The sequence below is a fragment of the Arachis hypogaea genome, chromosome 11 (genome assembly GCF_003086295.3).
Source record: "Arachis hypogaea cultivar Tifrunner chromosome 11, arahy.Tifrunner.gnm2.J5K5, whole genome shotgun sequence".
In the NCBI taxonomy this organism is placed as follows: Eukaryota; Viridiplantae; Streptophyta; class Magnoliopsida; order Fabales; family Fabaceae; genus Arachis; species Arachis hypogaea.
In genome coordinates, this window is record NC_092046.1 from 688382 (window position 1) to 710464 (window position 22083).

Consider the following 22083-nt stretch of genomic DNA (forward strand, 5'->3'; position numbering starts at 1 on the left):
GACAAAATGTTGTTACTCCTGTCCTGCGCTATGGCCATCAGCAGGGTCCCTGTGTACTTACCATATAAGTGCATTCCATCAACTGAGACCAGTGGCTTACAGTGCTTGAAGGCTTCAACACACGACGGGAACGACCAGAAAACTTGATAAAACATGACACTGTCACGGTCCAACGTGGTGCCGACATAGTACGGTCGCGTTTGTAAATCAACAATTGTCCTGGGTATCACAATGCTTAATTAGTAAAACAGAGAAACGACTAAAACCACCATCAATAACAAAGTCCAATAAGTATGACTTGCTAGTTATACTTGGAACGAACGCTTGTAGAGCGTTGAAATATCTCCGCAGCTGGTCGTATGACTCCTACTAATCACCATAGATTTTGGCAATTGCTTTCTGCTTCACATGTCAAACCTTCTTATAAGAAATCTTGTACTCGTATGCTGACTCGATTGATCCTTGCGACACCTTTATGCAAATGGTCGCATCAGCATGAACCATGGGGAATATATGCTGGCAGATGACATTGTTATCAAGTTGAGCATGATCTTGAGACATCAAGCTTGCCAAACAACCATGAGGCCTTTGGTATTTTCGAATTTTCCAAAATATGGAAGACCTGATCTTTGCAACCTGTACCATCTAACGACATTGGTCCTTAAACTGCTTGCATCGACATACATACCAACTTTGATCTGACTCTACCACCTTGTATTCCGCACTTCTGCAGATGTTGTAATTCTTGACAGCAAGCATCGTTGTTTCACTATTGAGAAACTTCAACCCAATCTCGAGCTCCATCTCACCCGACAAAGCATAGTTGCTCGGGTCTGTCTTTTGCGGATGTCGAGTTCATTGCTCCAAGATTTAAAGACAGATAGTGTGTTGACGTGCTGCTAGATACACCACCACCCCCCGCCCCACCTCCCGATTCGGCACAAATTGGAAGAACTGTCTCGCGATAAAGCGGTTGGGTTTTGGGAACAACTTCTGCTTCGTCACCGCTAAAATCTTCGATCTCATCTTCATGAGATGTGTCTACCAAGCCATCCGCATGACTTTTTGGGAATGCAACAAGGTTGGAAGGGGAGGGACGTGCATGACGATTTTTTATATTTTGTTCTGGCATCACAAAGGCATTAAAGGTGGGACTACGACCCCTACCAATATCTTGAAACGAAACAAATTCTGCCAATCCCAAATTTCTAACCTGCTCCACATTATTAGAACTAGATGAGCTTCCACCAATATCTTGAAGATTCACACAAAGTTCCAACAAATAGATACTTCCAATGCTACGATGATAAGAAAACATCATCGAAACATGCTAGTCAGATTTAATTTGCATTTTCTGATACGCAGATGAGTTGGCTAGTGTAACTGACATCTTGTAAGTCAACTTCGTGGTTTTATTTTTTCCAACTATACAAATATTTATGAGAATCAAAATTTTCAGTTCTTGCAATGATGTTTGTGGTGGAATCATTATCCAAAGTGGATCATCACAAACAAATGTAATACCTTCTGCTGTATGAGAAATTTTTTCATTTGAAAATATGATGACATAGATGTTTTCAGAAGTCATAGACATAACAAAACTAGCAACCACGATATTTAAGAGAGAAAGAAAGTAAAGAGGTAGAAGAGAGATTTTGGAGTTGGAAGAGACTGCAGGAGAATAGTTCCTTCCGTGTATGATAACACACTGGTAGCCACAAGCGTTTTTCGGAACCAATTTCACATGCGGTACACCTTATTTGTACTATTTTGTTTGTAGTACCAATGAGTTGGACACCATTTCGTGTCTACCCTACTTGATGTGCCCATTTCGCTGGCGCCGAGCCAAAAGTGATTTTGTCATATCAAATTCAATTTGATGGTGAATGAAGGCTTAACTCATTTTGTGGGTGCTTCTCCTAAAGTGGTCCTATGCATTTTCGTCTGTCTTTCTATCCCTACGTATTTTAGAAATTAATATTTTTTTTATTTATTTAAATAAAAAAACTCACGTAATACTATAAGATAAAAAAAGTAACTTGATATTAATTATTTTAATAGTTAACCATTTCATTAAAAATATAGATGCAAAACAAATATAAATATACATAATTATTTAAGAATTAATTTTTAAATAGGTATATAATATTTTTGTATAATATTCTATATTATATTTTTTTTAAGAAAAAAATGAGAATGTTAGGTTTAATATTTTTTACTAATGTTTTGAAGTGTATCTGAAATGTATTGTGAATAATTAGACTTATGAAATGAGGTCAAAGTTAATACTAAAGATATCTTAGACAGTTTCACATTAATTAAAAAATGATGAATGAAAAGTACAAACAAAAATATTTATAGAGAGATATAATGATTTAGTTGTTTAAATTTATGATCTTATCTAAAATAAATGAATTTTTTTTGACATAGAAAATTAGTCCAGGTCACAAATTTATTTTTACGTGGATAATAACAGTATTAGCGGGAGAGGAGTCGTTTCTTGCTCCTTAAGTCGGGTCAGACTTGAGTCATGATACTCATATTCTAAGTAAGTCTGGATAAATTAATTCGTATTGTTTTTTGAGTGATCTTCTTTAATTTTAGACTATGATGCACGGACACTGACATGATATGGATACGGGATACGATACGACACGAAATATGTTAATATGCAAATTTTAAAATCTTACATGACACGGGGACACATATACATATAAAATATAAATTAAAGTTTTTAATTATTTTTAATATTTTATTTTAATTATATAAAGTATTTAAAATATTTTTTATTTTAATAAATAATAATATATACTATATCTAAATTTATTTTAAGAATATAAGTTAAAAATAAGACTGGACACGCTGATACGTGATGGTATTTAGGTGTGTCCAGACGTATTCGGAAAAGAATTTTTTCTTTTTTATTAAGACACGGTTGGACGGTTGAATACAACAAATACGCGTGTCAAACGAGTATCGATAAATATCGTGTCCAAAATGTATCGGACACGACAACTCAACAAAGTGTCAGTGTTTCGTAGATTTTAGACGAATTTTATTAGATCTATCACATGATAAGTCTATTTTAGACTTTGGAATAAATAATTAATAATATTCCACATTAAACGAATATTTTATTTTTATAACATTAAAATTTTAGGTTGAAAATTAAAATTTAATATTTAATATTTAAAATATTGATAAGTATTACTCAAAAATGATAAATTTTATTTACGTAACATTACTTTAAAAAAATTTCCTTCGCTTAGATCTGGATTAATTCAGAACTCACAAGTCAGAAGTCCATTGGATTATTTAACATGGTTATTGGTTAATCTACGCACTCTTAAGCAATAATTACATATAGTACTTAAAAAAAAATGATTTAAGACCAAAAATCAACAGAAAAGAGTAGTAGAGTCTGTCTGACTAACTCTCCATTCAAAAGTCCGTTTTGACCACTCCCCTCCTTCTTCCCTTCTTCCTCCTCCCTGCTCCAACCTTTCCTCTTCTCTCTCACAGATACACACACACACACACACACAACACTTTCTTAATTCATATATCTTATTATCTTTTCTATTCTCTCATCAAATGAATGACAACTACTACCTACTCCCTATTATTATTATTACTACGACGACTAACACTCCTCATTATTATTATTCCCAACACCGCATCACCATCTCAAACAATAACTATTCTCTTTTCACTAACACTCAATCATGGGCGCGTGCTTTTCCGCATCTAAAGTCGTTAGCGGCTCCAATACGACGTCGCATCACAACAAACACAAACACCAACGGCATCAGCATCACCAGCAGCAGAAGCAACGGCCTACGCACAAGCACGTGCCGTGCGGCAAGCGAACCGATTTCGGTTACGACAAAGACTTCGATGACCGTTACTCCCTTGGCAAGTTGTTAGGTCACGGTCAATTCGGTTACACCTATGTCGCAATTGACAAGGCCGATGGCCACCGCGTCGCCGTTAAGAGGCTCGATAAGGCAAAGGTAGATTTGTTTATTTAGTTATGATTAGTTAGTTAGTTAGTTAGTTAGGATTTCAGTTATTACAGCTGGAATATTTGTTGAGATTTCAAGCGTAAGTGGTGAAGTCGATAGAAAATTTGATGGCTATTGCGGTTTGGGTGATTGAGGCTCTGCAATTCTTGATTTGGTTGTTGGATGATGATGATGATGATGCTGATGGTGTGCTCAGATTTGTTGAATGTTGACTTTCATTTGCTGAAATTTCTGGTGTATGAATATGGTTTTTTATTTTTTATTTTTTGGAAATTTGATTTTTGTACACTAATAATGTTGGTATATTACATTGTCAACTTATTATATAAAATGTATGGTGTATAGGTGAGTGGTGACTGAGTTTTGAGGTAGTTATTATTGAAAGAGTCAACTATTCCTAAACCGCAGTGACTTGAGTAAATAATTGGATGACTGTGTAAAAGGTTTGTTAAACTGCATCGAGATTAAGTTCTCAGGTTGTGGTTGGTTATTCTAATTGTAGCTGCTCGGCTCGTAGTTACTGTGGTTCTCTCTTTTACCTGTGTATTGCATTCCTAAGGCTAAGCAGCTATTTGGTTGTGTGTTTAGTGTCAGTCTAGCCACACAGAAGTGATGTGAGCTTAGATAAAATCATGCATTTCTAAATTTATTATCTCTTGAATTTGTTGGCAGATGGTTCTTCCTATAGCTGTGGAGGACGTCAAGCGAGAGGTCAAGATACTGAAAGCACTTGCTGGCCACGAGAATGTGGTTCAGTTCTACAATGCTTTTGAAGATGATTCCTATGTGTATATAGTTATGGAGTAAGTTGGTTTCATTTTTGGCCTTTTTTTCCTTTGTGTTCATTTGGTTTTGACTAGTAATTTATTGCAATGTAGTCTGAATTTATCCTATAAAATCATGTATTATTGTCATGTTAATGTTGAGTACTTGAGTTAAGCCTCACCTCCTTTATTTTATTAGGTTGTGCGAGGGTGGAGAACTGCTAGATCGGATATTGGCCAAGTAAGTATTGTTTGTATCAGTATTTTACTGAGCTAGGTGTCTATTCTGAGTTCATATTGATATTGCAGTGACGGGGCCATTAATGACTCCAATTTTCGTCTGAGCTCGATTTATCGTACCAAAACTCACTTCTTCATTTGCTTTAATCAGGAAGAACAGTCGGTATAGTGAAAAAGATGCCGCAGTGGTTGTCAGGCAGATGCTCAAGGTTGCTGCTGAGTGTCATCTACATGGTTTGGTACACCGTGACATGAAACCAGAGGTAGGGTTAAGTTCCTTGGGATACCTAGCAAATCTGAGTCATATGGAGCCATTGTCAAAATTATATGTTTTTTCTTTGCATGCAGAACTTCCTTTTCAAATCAACCAAAGAAAACTCACCTTTAAAGGCTACAGATTTTGGTTTGTCAGATTTCATAAAACCTGGTGAGGAAATACTTTAATGTGCATGATTGTTTTTCCTGCCCCACCCCCCTTTTTTTTTTTTCTATCAAACACGGTATACTTTATTACTTTTATTATTATTACCATCATTTTCCTTTTTTTGTTTGAGTTATCAGACATCTTTGTGATCTTTATTTGACAATTATTTGTTATTTTTCGGGGAAAAAATGCAGGAAAAAAATTTCATGATATAGTTGGCAGTGCTTACTATGTTGCGCCTGAAGTTTTAAAACGCAAGTCAGGCCCTGAGTCAGATGTGTGGAGCATAGGTGTTATTACTTACATATTACTCTGTGGGAAACGTCCATTTTGGGATAAGACCGAGGATGGTATTTTCAAGGAGGTACTATACATTAACATTAGTCCATTCTTTTAAGTTTTACAATTTTTGGGGTATTGTGATCTATTCTTGTTTCTTTAGTGGCATAAATAATAAATCTTTGGCCCCTTACTTTCCTTGCCTAGTGATTGTGATCAAATAATTTGTTTTACAACTTTTGTTTGTTGCTACATTAAATGTATGATCTGATATAATCTGTCCATGCAGGTCTTACGTAACAAGCCTGATTTCCGCAGGAAACCATGGCCAACTATAAGCAGTGCAGCAAAGGATTTTGTGAAGAAATTGTTGGTAAAGGATCCTCGGGCAAGATTAACTGCTGCTCAGGCTTTGTGTATGTATCCAATTGTGTGTATTTTATTACATTTTTTTATTAAGAAGACTCTAATATGTTAATTTACAATAAAAGCTTCCCTTGATGTTTAATTGCTTTGACTTATTGTAAATTCCTGATATTTCCAGCACATCCATGGGTTAGAGAAGGAGGAGAAGCATCGGAGATTCCTATTGATATATCAGTTCTGAGCAACATGCGCCAGTTTGTGAAGTATAGCCGGTTGAAACAATTTGCATTGAGGGTAAGACAAATTAGTTAAGTTATAACCTTTACATGTTATATGAGGCAGTAGGCATAGAATGTGACAGGTCCAGCCGTCCTGCTTTTCTCTTACCTGATAATCTTTCAGGCATTGGCGAGTACACTTAATGAAGAAGAGTTGGCTGATCTAAGAGATCAATTTGACGCGATTGATGTGGACAAAAATGGTTCAATTAGTCTGGAAGAGATGAGACAGGTAGCCTGTTAAATTTACTTGCTTTTTAACTAGTATCTAAATACATTACCAATTAGTGAGTAATTATTCCCTTAACTACGGTTTCCCCCACTTTTGCTCAGGCTCTTGCTAAAGATCTACCTTGGAAGTTGAAAGAATCGCGCGTTCTAGAGATATTGCAAGCGGTGAGTATGCGTGATATTGTGCAGACAGTACACATAATCAGCCATAATTCAACTTTTAAGACATGGAGTTTCTTTGGTGATTGATGATAGTGATCTCAGGAATCTTAATATTGCCTTTGGTTTGTTAAAATAGTAAAATTCAATCTTATATATTTGCAGATAGATAGCAACACAGATGGGCTAGTGGATTTCACTGAGTTTGTGGCTGCTACATTACACGTTCACCAATTGGAGGAACATGACTCTGCAAAGTGGCAGCGACGATCACAGGCTGCTTTTGAGAAATTCGACATAGACAAGGATGGATATATTACTCCGGAGGAACTAAGAATGGTTGGTCTTTGTCTTTTTTAAAGCTACCCAAACATTTTTTAAAGAAGTTTTTTCTCTCAATTCTTTAAAGGTTTAATTACTCTGGAAGTCTAGTTTAAATATTTGCAATTAAGCCTCTAATTTCACAACAATTTTCAATCACATCCCTATAGTTTAAACATTTTTACTCAATTCCTTATATTAACAAATATTTTTCAACTAGGTCTCTCTAATTAATAAATCTTGTAACCAAATCCCTTTACTAAAACATGTTTTTTTTTAAAGAGTTTTTGTCTAGTTTGGGAGTTTAATCAGAAAAGTTTTAAACTAAATGGACCTAGTTGAAAATGTTTGTACAGTATAGGGATTTTATTATAAATATTTAAACTAGAAGGATCTAATTAAAAATTGATTAAGATACTATAAAGGTTTCCAAAGTAATTTAACCTTATTTAAGATTTGTTTCCCGGTGAATGCTCACCAATATTTGCATCTATGATTTTCTGCAACTAATGTAACCCTTTGGCCATTTTCAGCATACAGGATTAAGAGGTTCAATTGATCCTCTGCTTGAGGAAGCTGACATTGACAAAGATGGAAAAATCAGCCTTCCAGAATTTCGCAGACTCCTAAGAACTGCAAGCATTGGTTCTCGGAATTTGCCAAGCCCCAGCGGCAACCGGCGCACTACGATCTTAGAATAGAGGTTGTTTCGGAGTCAGAGGCTCAGTTAAGTAAGTATTGTGAGTGGAGTAGAGTTCCTTCTAAGATTATCTTCTGTGCAGATTGTGCTGAAGCCATTAAGACTGTTATCTATTTCTGCATTTTTCTTTTCGCTCGTCTGCTCTGACAATCTATGGAACTCGAACTCCAGTTACAGTGGCGTGCGCCCCACACAGTGATTATATTCCTTAAGGACTACGTCAAGAGGTTTTTGGTAGATTTTGTGCATAAAATATTTTCAGGTTTCATCAGTGTACATGATTTATTTGTGGGGGGTGTTCTTGGTTTGTCATTCATGTAATATTGTGTAACTATAAATAAATATATCTTCTAGTCAGAAATTGGGGGAAAAATTGAAAAAGGAAGCAGCAGCAAATGAACAAGAAATATGTTGATAGAGTTCTATTGTCTTGCCATTTTTCAAACTTTTCTTAGTTTATTCATTTCCTCCCAAAAAAGCAAGTTTGACCTGGTATTGTGCTAATGATTACATTACATGTGGTGTGTACTGATTTGAATATGAAGTGTAATTAGAACTGAGTTTTTTTTTGTACATAAACCCCAAAAACATCTTAGTAAGCTTCCCAGTATTGATGATAGGATTTTGCTAACCAGACTGAGGTAGAAGTAGAATCATGTAACAATAATGGATAATGATAAATCTTCTTCACAAATACTCTTCCTAAATCCTAACAGCTAAATATAGGAAGTTTTACAAGGTACTAATACATTTAAGTAAGTATTAGAAAGATTATTAAATATTAAATACTATTATTTTGTAAGGATCACTTTGCTAACCGATTTATTTAAAAGTATTTCTGTAAGTATTTGACATAATATGAAAAGACGAGGAATTTGTCTGTTGAATAACTTGAATAATACTCTATGCAGGATGGTTTTATGAAAAAATAAAAGAAAAATATGTAATTGACTCATGTTGCTAGATCATTCTGTTGTGCTAAGGATTGGTGTGGTTTTTTAACTCATGTTGTTGATGGTTATGCCGAAAATGATATAGGAGTTGTTTGGTTATTTTTATGATTTGTATCTGCAGGTTGTTTGTTTCACTTTATGTGTTGAACTTTTTCTTTCAAAAAAAATATATAATTGACTCATTGGTAAACTTTAGATTGAGAATGGATTATTGTTGATATTGGTCCTTAAAAAAATTAAGTATAACTGTATTTTTTAAAGATTTATACCTCAATTTGATGTTGGTAAAAGGTTGATGCTAATACCTTACGAAAAAAAAAATAAGGAGTATAGTGTTCTTTAAATGTAGAGGTCTAAATTTTAAATTTTAAAATTTAAATCTGAATTATTAATGCAAACTATAAAAATAGAGTTAAAATTTATTTAATTGACAAAAAATTTGAATTTTTTAAATTTTAAATTTTATTCTAGAGGATAAAGTATAATCTTTCACTATTTATTTTATAGGTGAAACAAAAAAAATATAAAATTATTTAAAAGTAAAATATCACACTTTACTTTCTCAAATGAAAATTTAAAATTTTAAAAATTTAAATTTCTAAAATATTTAAAGATTAATCTAAAAAAATACTCACGTGAATTAAATTAATTATTTTATTAAGTTATGCTATGGACTTGATAATTATTAATATATAAGATAAAATTTGTTACGTATCATATTTTTAATATATTATGTTAATAAACTTAATGATAATAATTCAACTAGAAAATTAATAGAAAGGGAAACGCACATACGGATTAACGTTGTACATATATAGAAGCATTTATTGTTAAGAAAGAAGGAAAATGGAAAAAAAAAATGAAGAGAAATCCATACAATAATTTCTTTCTAACTCTCTATCTTTATACACTTGTAATATGTATTTGAGCAAGAAGTATCTAATAAAAAGACCAACTTAACTCCTTGACGTACTTTTGGATCAAATTAAAGTCTTGAATTTGGATTTTAGTATTGGGTTATGGTGATCTATCATGAGTTAAATTAACCTATTTAAATTGGTCAAGTAGTTTTATTCACTTTTTTATTTAAATAAGTATCAGAATTTAAATATTGCTTTGTGTAGGTAATAATTTATTGAATAATGACAAAATCTTAAATAGAATTCAGATTCACGATAGATTAGCGCTTGATCTATCGGATTAGAAATATTATCGACAACTAAAAAAAAAAAAAGTGAAAATTCAGGTAAAGTCGACTTCACGTGAAGTTGATACCTAAAAGTCGTTGGATAAAAATTTAGTCAAATCAGTCAAATCATCTAACGGCTCTTAAGTATCAACTTCACGTGAAATCGACTTCACCTGAGTTTCTAAAAAAAAATCTATCGTGGGCTAATTACAATATTAACCCCGTTAGGAACACACCGTCCACGCTGCGAGCTGAGCAGAACCGCGAAAGGAAGGCGCGAAGAGAGAGAGAGAGAATGAAGATAGTGACGTACAACGTGAACGGCCTTCGGCAGCGCATAGCGCAGTTCGGTTCTCTTCGGAATCTTCTCAACTCTTTCGACGCCGACATCATTTGCTTCCAGGAGACGAAGCTCCGCCGTCAAGAACTCACCGCCGATCTCGTCATGGCCCACGGTTATGAATCCTTCTTCTCCTGCTCCCGCTCCTCCCAGAAAGGCCGTACCGGCTATTCCGGTAACCAACCTCTTCGCAACACTCTTCCTTCGCCCTTCACACTTTCCATGCAAATCAAAACTCTCAAATCGCATTCCCCAATCTATACTTGCTTAGGGCGAGTGGAAATTTTTGTTTATCTTTTAAATAATTGTATGAATTCTGTAAAATAATGAGAGTTGGAAGAAAAATCAAATTTTAGAGTAGCTTCTAATAAGAAAAAACTATTTTTCAGCTTTGTCAACTGTGTTGAGAAATAAAAATGACATTTTTTGAAAGTGAGAAACAAATGCGACCGTAATCAAAGTATACAACTTCAAAATCCTTTGTAATGTTATAGTTGTAAAAGTTAACCTCTTTTGCTGATTGGTTGAAAAATTGATTTGCTTGCATTGTGTGTTTGAATGAGCATATCTTTTTGAGTTTGAAATGGCTTATAATAAAAAAGCAAAAGCTTAGAGTAGTTTTATTCTCAAGAATACTATTTTTTACAAAGATGCCTTAGTACTGTTCATCATGAGGAGTTTTTGGAATAGCATTCTTCCTTTAAAGCAGTGAGAATTCTGTTGATTGTGTTGTGTAGGTGTCATCACATTTTGTCGTGTGAAGTTGGCATTTGCAAGTGGTGAAGTAGCCTTGCCAGTATCAGCAGAAGAAGGCTTCACTGGTCTTATGGGAAACTCCGAAGCTTGCAAAGTCGAATTACCTTTCCTAGCGGAAGATATTGAGGAATTTTCACAAGATGAGCTTCTTAGTGTTGATAGCGAAGGGCGATGCGTTATCACTGATCACGATCACTTTGGTGAGTGTCTTGTGTACATATGCTTATTGAAATAATTAGAACAGAAAGCTCGCTCCCTTGTTTACCCGGTTACAATTTTAGCATGAATTTATATTTGTTCTGTCCAGTTCTTTTCAATGTGTATGGACCAAGAGCCGGAGGTGATGACGAAGAAAGGATTCAGTTTAAACAAAAATTTTACCAGATATTACAGGTATTTAAAATGTTAATATGGTTTCGGAACAAATGAATTATATGACTAGTGTATAATTTGGGAACAACGTTCGGGATTCTCCAATCCAAACTAATTGGTGAAATTTGAATTAGCTTATTCAACTGTAAAAAGGTGATCATAAAACCATTTGCCTCTCATATATTTAGCATAAACCTGATTGAAATTAAATCTGGTAGTTTCTCTTTGTTTTTTTTGGTGTATGCTGGCTTGTAAATTATTCTTAGGAAACTGTATTTAGTTTTCAAAAATTTGGATATGTTAATATCAACGTTTGTACTCACTTTTGTTTCCTCTGTTTCTTTGTTTTGAAGAGCAGAGAATTTTCTATGTTTTAGTGTTTATCTTGTTCTGTTTCATTGATATTTATAGTTTCTCTATTAGAAAAGATGGGAGTCTCTTCTGCATATGGGAAGGAGAATAATTGTTGTTGGTGATCTCAACATCGCGCCATCTGCAATTGATCGATGTGATGCAGGACCTGAGTTTGACAATAATGAGTAAGCTGAATGCCAGAGTTATATATGAAGTACTTCACTACTTCTAAATATCAGTAATATGCTGCGAATCATTTCTTCACCTGAATTTTGTGTAGGTTTAGAAGATGGTTCAGATCAATATTACTTGAAAATGGAGGCCAATTTTCTGATGTCTTCAGAACAAAGCATCCTGATAAGTATGGTGCTTGAGCTACATTTATTGTTCGATGTCAATGGTGCCAAAACTGTTAGTCAATTTTTACGTTTCGATATTTTATGCAGAAGGGAAGCATATACATGCTGGTCGCAAAGTACAGGTGCTGAAGTATTCAACTTCGGCAGTAGAATTGACCATATTCTTTGTGCTGGTTCATGCTTACATGAATCAGATGACATGCAATGCCATAGCTTTGTAAGATGCCATGTTCAGGAGTGTGACATTTTGACACAGTATAAACGGGCTAAACCTGAAAGCATACTAAGGTAATATGCATGCATTGCATATGATGTAAGTTGTAAGCTATTTATTCTGAGTTATTTTGGAAAATAATTTTAAATATTTGGTTCTACCATAACATGCCCTTTGTTATGTACATGGGAGCTGCAAATATCATCTCCTTCCTTTTGCAAGTTGTGTTTCTTTTGTTTAGTTGACATATATTTGTGCATCTTCTTCCCACTTATGTGGTTCTTTAGCAGTACTGTATCATATGATCAAGATTAGTGCTGTATGCCTTTCTTGACACTAGAATATAAGTTTTTAACTTTATGATATGCTCAGTGCACACAGGTGGAAAGGAGGACGGAGCATTAAGCTGGAAGGATCTGATCATGCCCCAGTTTTTATGACTTTAGTTGATATTCCTGATGTCTCTTTACATAGTACTCCCTCTTTATCTTCTAGATATGTTCCCATGGTTCATGGCTTACAGCAAACTATAGGTATAAACATGAATGACATTTAAATAAAAAAATAAGAATTTAATGTTTTGTTGTTTCTGAGCCTTTTTTTGTTTCCAGTGTCAGTTTTGATGAAAAGACAAGTTTCTGAGGGCATCGAAGAACCAGTCGAAAAAACTGGTTTGCCTGCCATGTTTCCATGTGATAATAGTAATTATCCTCCAAGCCAGGGTTCTGAAGGTAGCATTTTGGAGTTCAATGATACTTGTGGAAGTTCTTCTCAGGAGGCTGTTTCAAAATCAGGAAGTGAATATACAAAATCAATAACCATGCAGTGCAATGTATCCAAGAAAAAGGCTAGAAATCAATGGTCCCAGCTCTCCCTTATGTCATTTTTCAAGAAAAGTTCAAATATCGAAAATGGTGCCGATGACTCTTGTACTGATAATTCAGATAATAAGACAGAAACCTCACAACCTGACCCTTGCGAACTTGAAACTCAGTCGGTGTGTGATAATAGTGACAGTCCCAAGCAATGTAGGTTGGATACTGATGCATGTGATCAGAATTTAGCTAAACTAACTGAGAGTTCTATAAAGAAAGAAAAGAGTAATATGGCTTCACTGGAATGGCAAAGAATACATCAATTGATGCAGAACAGTATACCACTCTGCAAGGGCCATAAGGAACCATGTGTTGCTCGGGTAGTGAAGAAACAAGGACCTAATTGTGGACGCCGGTTTTACGTTTGCTCCCGTGCTGAGGTAATTCACCTCCGTAGTGGTTTTGAGTATCATGCTTCTGCTGCAAACCATGCATCTTTTCTTCCAATTCAGACTTGTGTTTCATGGTAACTAAATATTAACATGTGTTTCTTCTTACAGGGGCCTTCGTCTAACCCGGAAGCAAACTGTGGTTACTTTAAATGGGCTGCTTCAAAGTCTAGGAACGAGAAAAGCAGCCACTGACATTTTAACCAATGAACTAACAATGCTTATGGAGTTACCAGCTTCCTATTTGAAAGAGCTGCCTCTCCTGATAATCCTCCCTGTAGATTGCCGTTACAGGTATGAATCTTAGTCATAATCAACCGCGTGCATGAATCCGTCTATCAGAGATTGTGGGCGTTTCTCCATAAATGAGAAAAACAAGGACCAGACTAGGAATTGTATAGAAGTGTTAGTCGGCAAGAATGCTCCTTCTTGGCATGTGATCCGTACTTCCATTGAGACCCGACTCGACCGGTAGCTATTTCGACATTTATTTTCTGGAGTTTCTGCTGTAGTTCTTGTTTCTATGCCATGCTTGGTCTAAAATGTGCCCATTCAAGATGAGTAATGGTTTTACTTTGACTGTAACTTATGGATTTTTATCTCCAGTTCATTTCTTTTTGGCTGAAAGCTTAACTAGAGGCTAGTGGCCACTTGAAGTTGCCGAATTGTGGTAATTAATTATCAGGGTCTATGATCCATTGGTGGTAGATTCCACATATGAAGAATACAGTTCAATTAACATTACTTTGGTGCACTACCTTGTTCAGGGAGATAGCCTATGAGTTTCAAGTTCCCATGGAAGCCTTATGTCATCTTTCATATACTTCTCTTTAACAGTCTTGATTTTATTTAAAAAAAAAAAAGAATCATGAAAAGATGAATTATCCTTTGATTAAAATCTTATTTTATATTAATTAAAAATATAAGCATTGTGATTGACCAATAAAGGAAAAGAAAAGAAAGAGAAAAAAATATGCATTTAAGTGAGAATAAATACAAAGGATAATAGCAACCTTAACCGAAATACTAATGGGTTTCTTATCTTGGTTATCTTGAAGCAATTTTGCAACCTTAGCTAATTAGCAACCTTACCCTACCATGTGGTGTTGAAGACAAGATTCAACATCCGATTGTGTCAACTGTCAAGATTGTAACACACTAACATGTGCCATTGACTTAGGGTGCCACCAAAATCCAAACACGCACCAGTTGTATAAGTACTACCTTCAATTTTTATCGTCATTTTCTTTTCTCCCCTTTATTTTAATACATTTAGATATTAATGTATAGAATGCTAAGGATTGTGTATCAAGCACTTAAGACCGCCCATTATAAGCCGATGGACGAAAATGTTATTGCAATCAAATTATAAGGAAAACAACAGTCATATAAGACTAAACATCCAGCTCGGTTGCGGCCTCTCACAATACGATTCTTTTATTAAAAAATGAATTTTTCTTCTATTAAAAATTAAAAAATTCATTAAATAGTAACAGAAATCAGTTTTGTAAGAATTTTATTTATAATTTGTAAAAATTTTAAATTTTCACAAACTATTAATAAATTTATTTTTAAAATTTTTTTTGCTAGTGGTAGTTAGGTGGAGAAAGATTATTACAAGAAGTGACATCACAAGAAAAAAAAGTAATTACAATACTAAAATCTTTCAAAAAAAAAAAAAAATAGTATCGCACAAGAAATGAGAGAAGAGAACGGAGATGATGGTGTTACTTTTGGTATTGATGATGGTAGAAGAGATAATGATGATGACAAGATATAATTGCATAATTGAAATAGTATAGGTAGAAATTATAACGATGACGCCAAAAAAGCCGGTGATAGTGATTATAGTAGTTGGTCTTATTGTAGAAAAAAAAAATTGAAAGGTTTAAAACCCCCACAAATTACAAATAAAAGTCCCACAATACTAATTTCTGTTACTATTTAAACAAAAGAGTCGTATTGTCCCAAAATTATTTTGTTAGAGGCTGAAATGTTCTTTTTTTTTGGGACAAAAATCGCCTTATACTTTAAAAAAATGGACAGAGACCGAATTAAGTGTTTACTCTCCTGTCCCCCACATAAAGCTAATATAGCAAAATTCCATTTACAAAGTTACTCGCCATATAAAGCTAATATGGCAAAATTCCATTTACAAAGTTAGCCGATAAATTCAAATTTATGAACATGCGCCTTTTATTAATCAGTTGCTTATTGCTTATCACACTAAACCAAACGATTATATGTAGCTGAGGATTAGGATGACTTAATCCTTTATAAGATCTTATAATCACATTTGGTACAAGTAATACACCTTTTACATGGCTAAATAAATAAAACGGCAATGTTTTGATGTCTAAACAATTATAATTGCTTATGATGTAAGCAAGGCTATTACATGACTAGTTTAGAAGTTTGTTAATGTATTGTTTTAAGAATTTAATTTTCATATATGGTCGGTTTTACACAAATAGTATTAATCGTGTACTATCACATAAGCAAAGGTAATTAATTTTCAATCTCATTCTTTAGAAGTTATTTAAAAACATAAGTTGGATTAGATGATTGTATAAAATATTTTGCACGATCAGTTCATCAAAATTAAACTCTTGTATTTAATATATTTGGGATAGTGGGATACAAATTAGGGATTCAAACTTATACATTTTCCTTCAAAAGAAATGCAAATATAACGATTCCTTCCGAACTAATCCAACTTATATATGGTGGTGGTTTTCTCTTACTTTTATACTTTAATATCAAAACCAACCCAATTTTAAGGACGAAAAGTTTTTGTAAGATCTAAAATAATATGGGAAAAAAGAGATGAAGCGGTAAGAAATCAAATGAAAAGATTCATATGATAGCTTGTTTGGTTGTTTAACAAAAGGGAAGACACTTCCACCAAAAGTTTGTGTCATTCTTTGAAAGAATCTTAATTTTACCCTGCCCCACATTATGAACTCTACTAAAAAAATACAACGTATAGAAGCTAAGAATAAAAGAGGGGTTAAGATTTCTTAAAACAACAGATGTATTTCTACAGAAGCTAACACAATCAAACAAGGGGTTGATACAGTGAAATCCTTTGATGAACTTCTTTTTTGTACAGAAGGGGAAAGACCCAGATTAGAGAAACATATACAGGAAGTGTGAAGCGTCTCATTTTAAGCTTGCACACCTCAAGTCAAGTAAGTTTAAGTAAAATGTTAATCAGAACATTGATTCAACCAGAAAAATTCATGCCGAAAAACGATTATGTTACCAAGATGATCCGATCATGCTGACTGCTGAGGCTCATTTTTCACTTCCAATTTTAAAATCCGAAAGAGGAGAAACTTCTCGAGCCTCAACTGCTGATGATGCTTCCTTCTTGTCAAACCCGAAAAAGGAGCAGTTCTGGAATGCATCCAAGCTGCTGGCTATTAAGCGGTTCAGACCACTAAGGCTATCACTCAGAATTAGATCTTCACTGTGATACTTGGTTGATGGTATATCCAGATCCAACGGTCCCAGAGAATCAGGCTGTAACATGATGATAGTAAAGAAAGATTAGGTCGGAATAAACTAACATATATGTATTCTGTAATATGTTCTTCAAAATCAGATGCCACTAAGTGTAAAAAAAGAAAGTTTCAAAAATGCAATAATGATTCAAAGATTTAAGTTCATAGAGCTAGTGTTGACAGATGGTTCAGAGTGCGGAACATATTCGTTATAACCCTATTTGTAGTTATTTAGGTTCTTGCAGCAAGGAACATACCCAATAGATATCCGCTAGTCCATTGAAATCTTTTGCTAATTGATGCTGGGCCTCTGCATCCGACTCACCACTATCCATATGGTCAGTTTGAGCAAAATCATCCACAAGCCTCTCTCTTTCAGGTGACAGCTGCAGTAAGAATGGAGAAAATTAAATCTTATTTAAATTTGCAAAGAATGTTTGATAGAAAACAAAAGGAAGAAGAGTCACCTTTTCAAATTTCTCGGACCCTCCAAGGACCACATTTTCAGAATCTAAGGTAGCAATTGGTGATAGACAAGTACCATCTTTATGAGGAATAGGATCCTTTTTAAATAAGAAAGCATCGCATGTCTCTTCACCATCCCATATGGAAGACATGTGGGATGCCATGGTCGGTTGTCCCATCCTGTCTTGGTGTCTAGAGATGTGAGCAGCAATAGCAGCATCGAAAGAATCACTACTGAAAGGAATTTGCTGAAGACCATGACAATTTTCAGCAATACGATTATCAACATAGTTATCTTCAAGATCTTGAGAAACTCCTGAAAGTAGGTCCCCCACACTAATGTTGGTAAGGCTGTCAGCCCACTCACCAGCTGACAGACCAGTTCCACTGCTTAACTTCATCTCATCCTGAATACAAACAAGTAGCATTATAGATATAGATGCTAGTAATTATACATCAGACATCATAACAAAACCATACAAACCCAACCAGAAACTTAAAAGCAAAGCTTTTTAGATCTTCACAATCTAAAAAGATGAGTGGATTATGCTCAAGATCTCAAGGAGAAATATGAAAATTTATGCAGAAGAGCCAAAGAAGTACAATAGGGTGAAAATCTACAGTATAATCTCAGAGCTAATGAAATAAAATATGAGAGAACAACAAATACCGCATCTTCCAACTGTCTAGTCACAGTTCTATCCCCAACATTTTTTCCACGCCATGGTACATTTGCTGTAGGATCACAGAAATCATCAGTTCTTGTATTCAGGTATTCACTGTTGTCTCTAGTATTAGGCAAAGCAGTGGAAGTAGTGCTAGCACAGTTTCTGATCATGGACGTTCCTCGTTCTTCAGAGAGCTCCAAGGAATGATTGTTAGTTGAAGGAATAGGGAGTGCTTCAGAATTCAGCATCTGACCCATAGTATTGTTCACACTATTGTTTGATAGTCCAAGCATGCTGCCAGTTACTACCGGGGCTTGCATATTTAATAACTCAAGCTCAGTGTTGGAAATCCAGCCATACCTTCACAGAATATATATAAATATTAGAATGTTGATATGGTTAGTTTTTCATACAAGGTTGAGGTGGCATGTCTTACTATTGATGTTTAGTTACTTCTTATATGAAAATAAAATCAAGAGAGCAACATGTAAATGAAATGAGGTACCTCAAACGAAATATGTGTGGACTTCCAATCATTGCATATATATCTGCAGCACTAAGAGTAGATTCCTGGGTCCATCTATGATAGTTTACCAAGTTCTCCCTTTGAGTACCATAGGGAAAAATCATTAATTCTCCCGTTGCTATGCTTGAATTCCCCCACTTACGGTTTAGATGTTCCAAAATTGATGATATCTTCTTTCTTGCACTAAGTGTAAGCTCCAGGTATGGGTTATGCTTATCCTAGGAGTAACAAAGAAAGAAAGAAGAAAAATGAATATGTAAATCGCTTTCTAAAGCACTTTTGCAGTACTACCGTAAGATGTTAGTTGGTTTTCTTTCATGCTCACCATTTCCAATGCTCTTCGAGTAGGTTCATCAATTGGGAATAATTGCAGCTTAAGTTTCATACTATTATGTACATTGTTATCTACATGATTTTGTGGAAATGTGGGCAAAGGGGGCAGTACATAATTAGCAGGATCAGAACATTTTTCTCCTGGACAAAGATGGAAGAATAAGTGTGAAATCGCAGAATAGCTATAGTAAGCCCTTTTGGGAGCAAAGATTAGATAAAGCTCTCATGGTAACAACTACCTAGATTATTCTCCTGGTCATTTTCAGCCTCCTTACCAGAGGAAGCTCGCTCCAAATGCTCAGCAGCATCTGCAACTAAAGAAACACCAGCAATTGCAGCCTTCTCCCACTTTTTATATGCTGCAGTTGTGATCACACCTGATAGATAGAAACATCAAAGAGTAAATTTCCGTTTATTTTTAAATGTAAAATAAGATACACGAATTTATTTTAGATCTATATTATCATATCTCAAAGGGGAAATGAAAAAGAATCACCAGATTTCTTTCGCTGCCTTGAGGGCTTCATGGTAATTGAATCTCCCTTTGTGTTACTACGGTTAACACCCATGTTTATGTTGCGCTTCAATGGTGGTTTTGAAGGCCCAAGCTTTAAAATATTTTGACTATCAACAATAACCAGTTTAACTGCACGAGGATCATTTACCGATGCTCTACTTTGATTTGAAACTGTGTTAGGAGCAGGAGGAGGACAGTTTACCGCCTGCAGAGGTTTCTTTTTTACGTTCTTCTTCCTGTCCTTCAAAAGTTGGTGCTCCTTCATGGCAACAAGTATAGGTGAGTTCCCAAACATACTAAGATATTCAAAATTAAAATGCAAAGACAAATGTATAGTCTTGACTAACCAAGGTTTCCACAAAAACTTTGAACCTTCGGGGCTTTAAGTGAAGCTTTGAGGCTTTGCAGCTGTACTTTTCTAATAAAGACCACCTGTGTCAAAGGTCAGATAATTTGAGGAGAGTATCTTAATCATTCCTAAGAAATTTTCAATGCAAAATTATCAATTGATATGATACTATTCCTCAAATCTTATTCAGGAATTTACTATGAAATGATAAAATTAAAAAGACGAATTAGATCTCTTCTACTTCTAAGCCATTCCGAATATATATATATATATATATATATATATATATATATATAACATATGCACTTCATTTGACAAAAACCCATTGAGACAGTTGTGTACCAGCGAAGCATTGCAGCATTGGTATCTTTTGAGTTTTTGGCATCTAAACACAATCCTGGACCAAGAAGTTTGTTCATCCGTCTCACAAGCCGATAGTAATAATGCCTGACCTGCAAATCATCATCCAGGAGAAACAAAGAGTGAAAAGTGGGAAACAACGAAGGCTATTAGCTTGGCAATAAAACCCAAAACTTATAAATGAGGGGTAAAAGATCATGTAGGCAAGCTGAAGCGGATGATAAAGCCTCGTAACAGGTACCTGATCCTTGTTTTTACTCTGCACACGGCAAGTGATTTTCTCGAAATTCTACATTTAAGAGTAATGCAATTAGTAATTATTAACAACAAAACAACCACAGGGAAAGCAAAATCAGTAAATATAAATATACCTTCCCAACTTGTCGTAACGCAGTGAAGAAGCTTTCCTCTTCTTGACGAGTCCAAGCAGCCCACTGCCTTGTCGGTTTCTTCGGAGCTACAAAAGACAAGGGAATGATACCTTTTACTTCTCAACCATGAAACATATTAATCATCAAAGCCTGACATCACTCGTAAGTCATAATGAAACAAATTAGGGACGAAAGTAAACAAGCAACCTGGCTGTTGAGTTGTGGTTGCATTTGAAAGAGATGAGGAAACAACAGGATCCGCATTTCGGATTGAAACAGCATTCTCCGGGTTAAGGTTAGTATCCGGATTAACCGAGATTTGTGCCTCAGCCTGCATTTTTTTTCACCCTAGTATATGCTCATTCTATGGTATTCAAATGCACCAAAGATACAAGATTTAGTTCCCTGTGATCAACAACAAAAATCAATTTTTTTCCCTGTGAATAAAAAATATGCCTCAGCTGCAACTCACTCGAATAACTCGTGGATCATAATTTTTTTTTAATTCAGGTACAGAGTCAAACTTCACAATGTAGCTTACAGGCACAGAAAAAAAAAGAATCCACACCTACTTAATTAATCATGCACATATAATTAATATTCACAAACATTAGAGTGTACTGAAATTATTTAAAAATAAATAAATTTAATTAAAATTGAAGTGAATTGTAAATCCAGAAAAGATACTAAGCTAACTAACAATAAAAATTGCATCTCAAAGAGGAATACGGTACCTTGAAGGCCAATATATCGCGAATTGATGAATTGCAGAGATGAAATTTGCGAGAAATTGCAATATGATTGGAGCAAGGAGGGTTAAGAAAAGAGGGGAAATTGAATATCTGGAAACCCTAACGCGAAGGGAGAAGAAGAAGAAGATGACGATAGACGAAGGAAGATCGACGAACCTGCACACTGTGTTCTTCAATGTTCTAAATCTAAACGCTTCGTTTCCAGTCTTTGAATTTTTTTTTTATTTTTTTTTATTTTTGGGCCTTATTATTTCTGATATAATAAATTAGGTATCAATTTAACATTATTAAATGATTTACTTTTTACTTTTATATATCTATATTTTAAAATAATTTTAATAAAATAAAATAATTAATTTTAATATACTGTAACTATACAATTTTTTTTATATAGGTATCTAATTACATAATATTATATCAGTAAAATAAATTTTTTTTAAACATATGAATTATCATTAAAAAATTAGATGTGGTTAAATAATTATATAAAAATTTTATATTACTAATATATTAAAATTAAATAAAAAAATAAACATCTAAAATTATTTGAACATTAATTAATTAGATAAATATATAAAAAAATTCTATTATATTATAAACTCTTAATAAGATCTAAAATGTGAAAAATTAAACTTTTGCATGTTAGAT

The 22083-nt window shown here is 34.3% G+C and overlaps 3 protein-coding genes across 5 annotated transcripts; 2 read left to right on the forward strand and 1 right to left on the reverse strand.

Annotated features, from left to right (window-relative positions):
* Positions 1-3342: 3342 nt before the first annotated feature.
* LOC112719685 (calcium-dependent protein kinase 28) lies at positions 3343-8210 on the forward strand. Its single transcript, XM_025770334.2, has 12 exons — positions 3343-4013; positions 4698-4828; positions 4989-5030; positions 5181-5292; positions 5378-5456; positions 5648-5817; positions 6022-6148; positions 6277-6392; positions 6501-6608; positions 6710-6772; positions 6932-7105; positions 7621-8210. The coding sequence occupies exons 1-12, from the start codon at positions 3726-3728 to the stop codon at positions 7786-7788; spliced, it is 1578 nt and encodes a 525-aa protein (XP_025626119.1). The 5' UTR covers positions 3343-3725; the 3' UTR covers positions 7789-8210.
* A 581-nt stretch (positions 8211-8791) lies between these two features.
* LOC112719686 (DNA-(apurinic or apyrimidinic site) endonuclease 2) lies at positions 8792-14332 on the forward strand. Of its 2 annotated transcripts, none has more exons than XM_025770335.2 (9): positions 8792-10444; positions 11007-11225; positions 11333-11418; positions 11821-11936; positions 12032-12112; positions 12198-12398; positions 12697-12857; positions 12936-13579; positions 13700-14332. In XM_025770335.2, the coding sequence occupies exons 1-9, from the start codon at positions 10225-10227 to the stop codon at positions 13781-13783; spliced, it is 1812 nt and encodes a 603-aa protein (XP_025626120.1). In that variant the 5' UTR covers positions 8792-10224; the 3' UTR covers positions 13784-14332. The 2 variants fall into 2 exon arrangements, with proteins under 2 accessions (XP_025626120.1, XP_072062356.1); XM_072206255.1 differs by having other exon boundaries at positions 12032-12056; positions 12358-12398.
* Positions 14333-16604: 2272 nt separating this feature from the next.
* LOC112719688 (TSL-kinase interacting protein 1) lies at positions 16605-22077 on the reverse strand. 2 transcript variants are annotated; one of them, XM_025770336.3, is made up of 14 exons: positions 21418-22077; positions 20891-21088; positions 20684-20769; positions 20554-20601; positions 20295-20404; positions 19951-20035; positions 19583-19862; positions 19326-19463; positions 19079-19227; positions 18733-18971; positions 18230-18587; positions 17562-17966; positions 17352-17480; positions 16605-17113 (listed from the first exon to the last, which is right to left on the reverse strand). In XM_025770336.3, the coding sequence occupies exons 2-14, from the start codon at positions 21018-21020 to the stop codon at positions 16886-16888; spliced, it is 2385 nt and encodes a 794-aa protein (XP_025626121.1). In that variant the 5' UTR covers positions 21021-21088; positions 21418-22077; the 3' UTR covers positions 16605-16885. The 2 variants fall into 2 exon arrangements, with proteins under 2 accessions (XP_025626121.1, XP_025626122.1); XM_025770337.3 differs by having other exon boundaries at positions 20891-21120; positions 21418-21631.
* Positions 22078-22083: the final 6 nt, after the last annotated feature.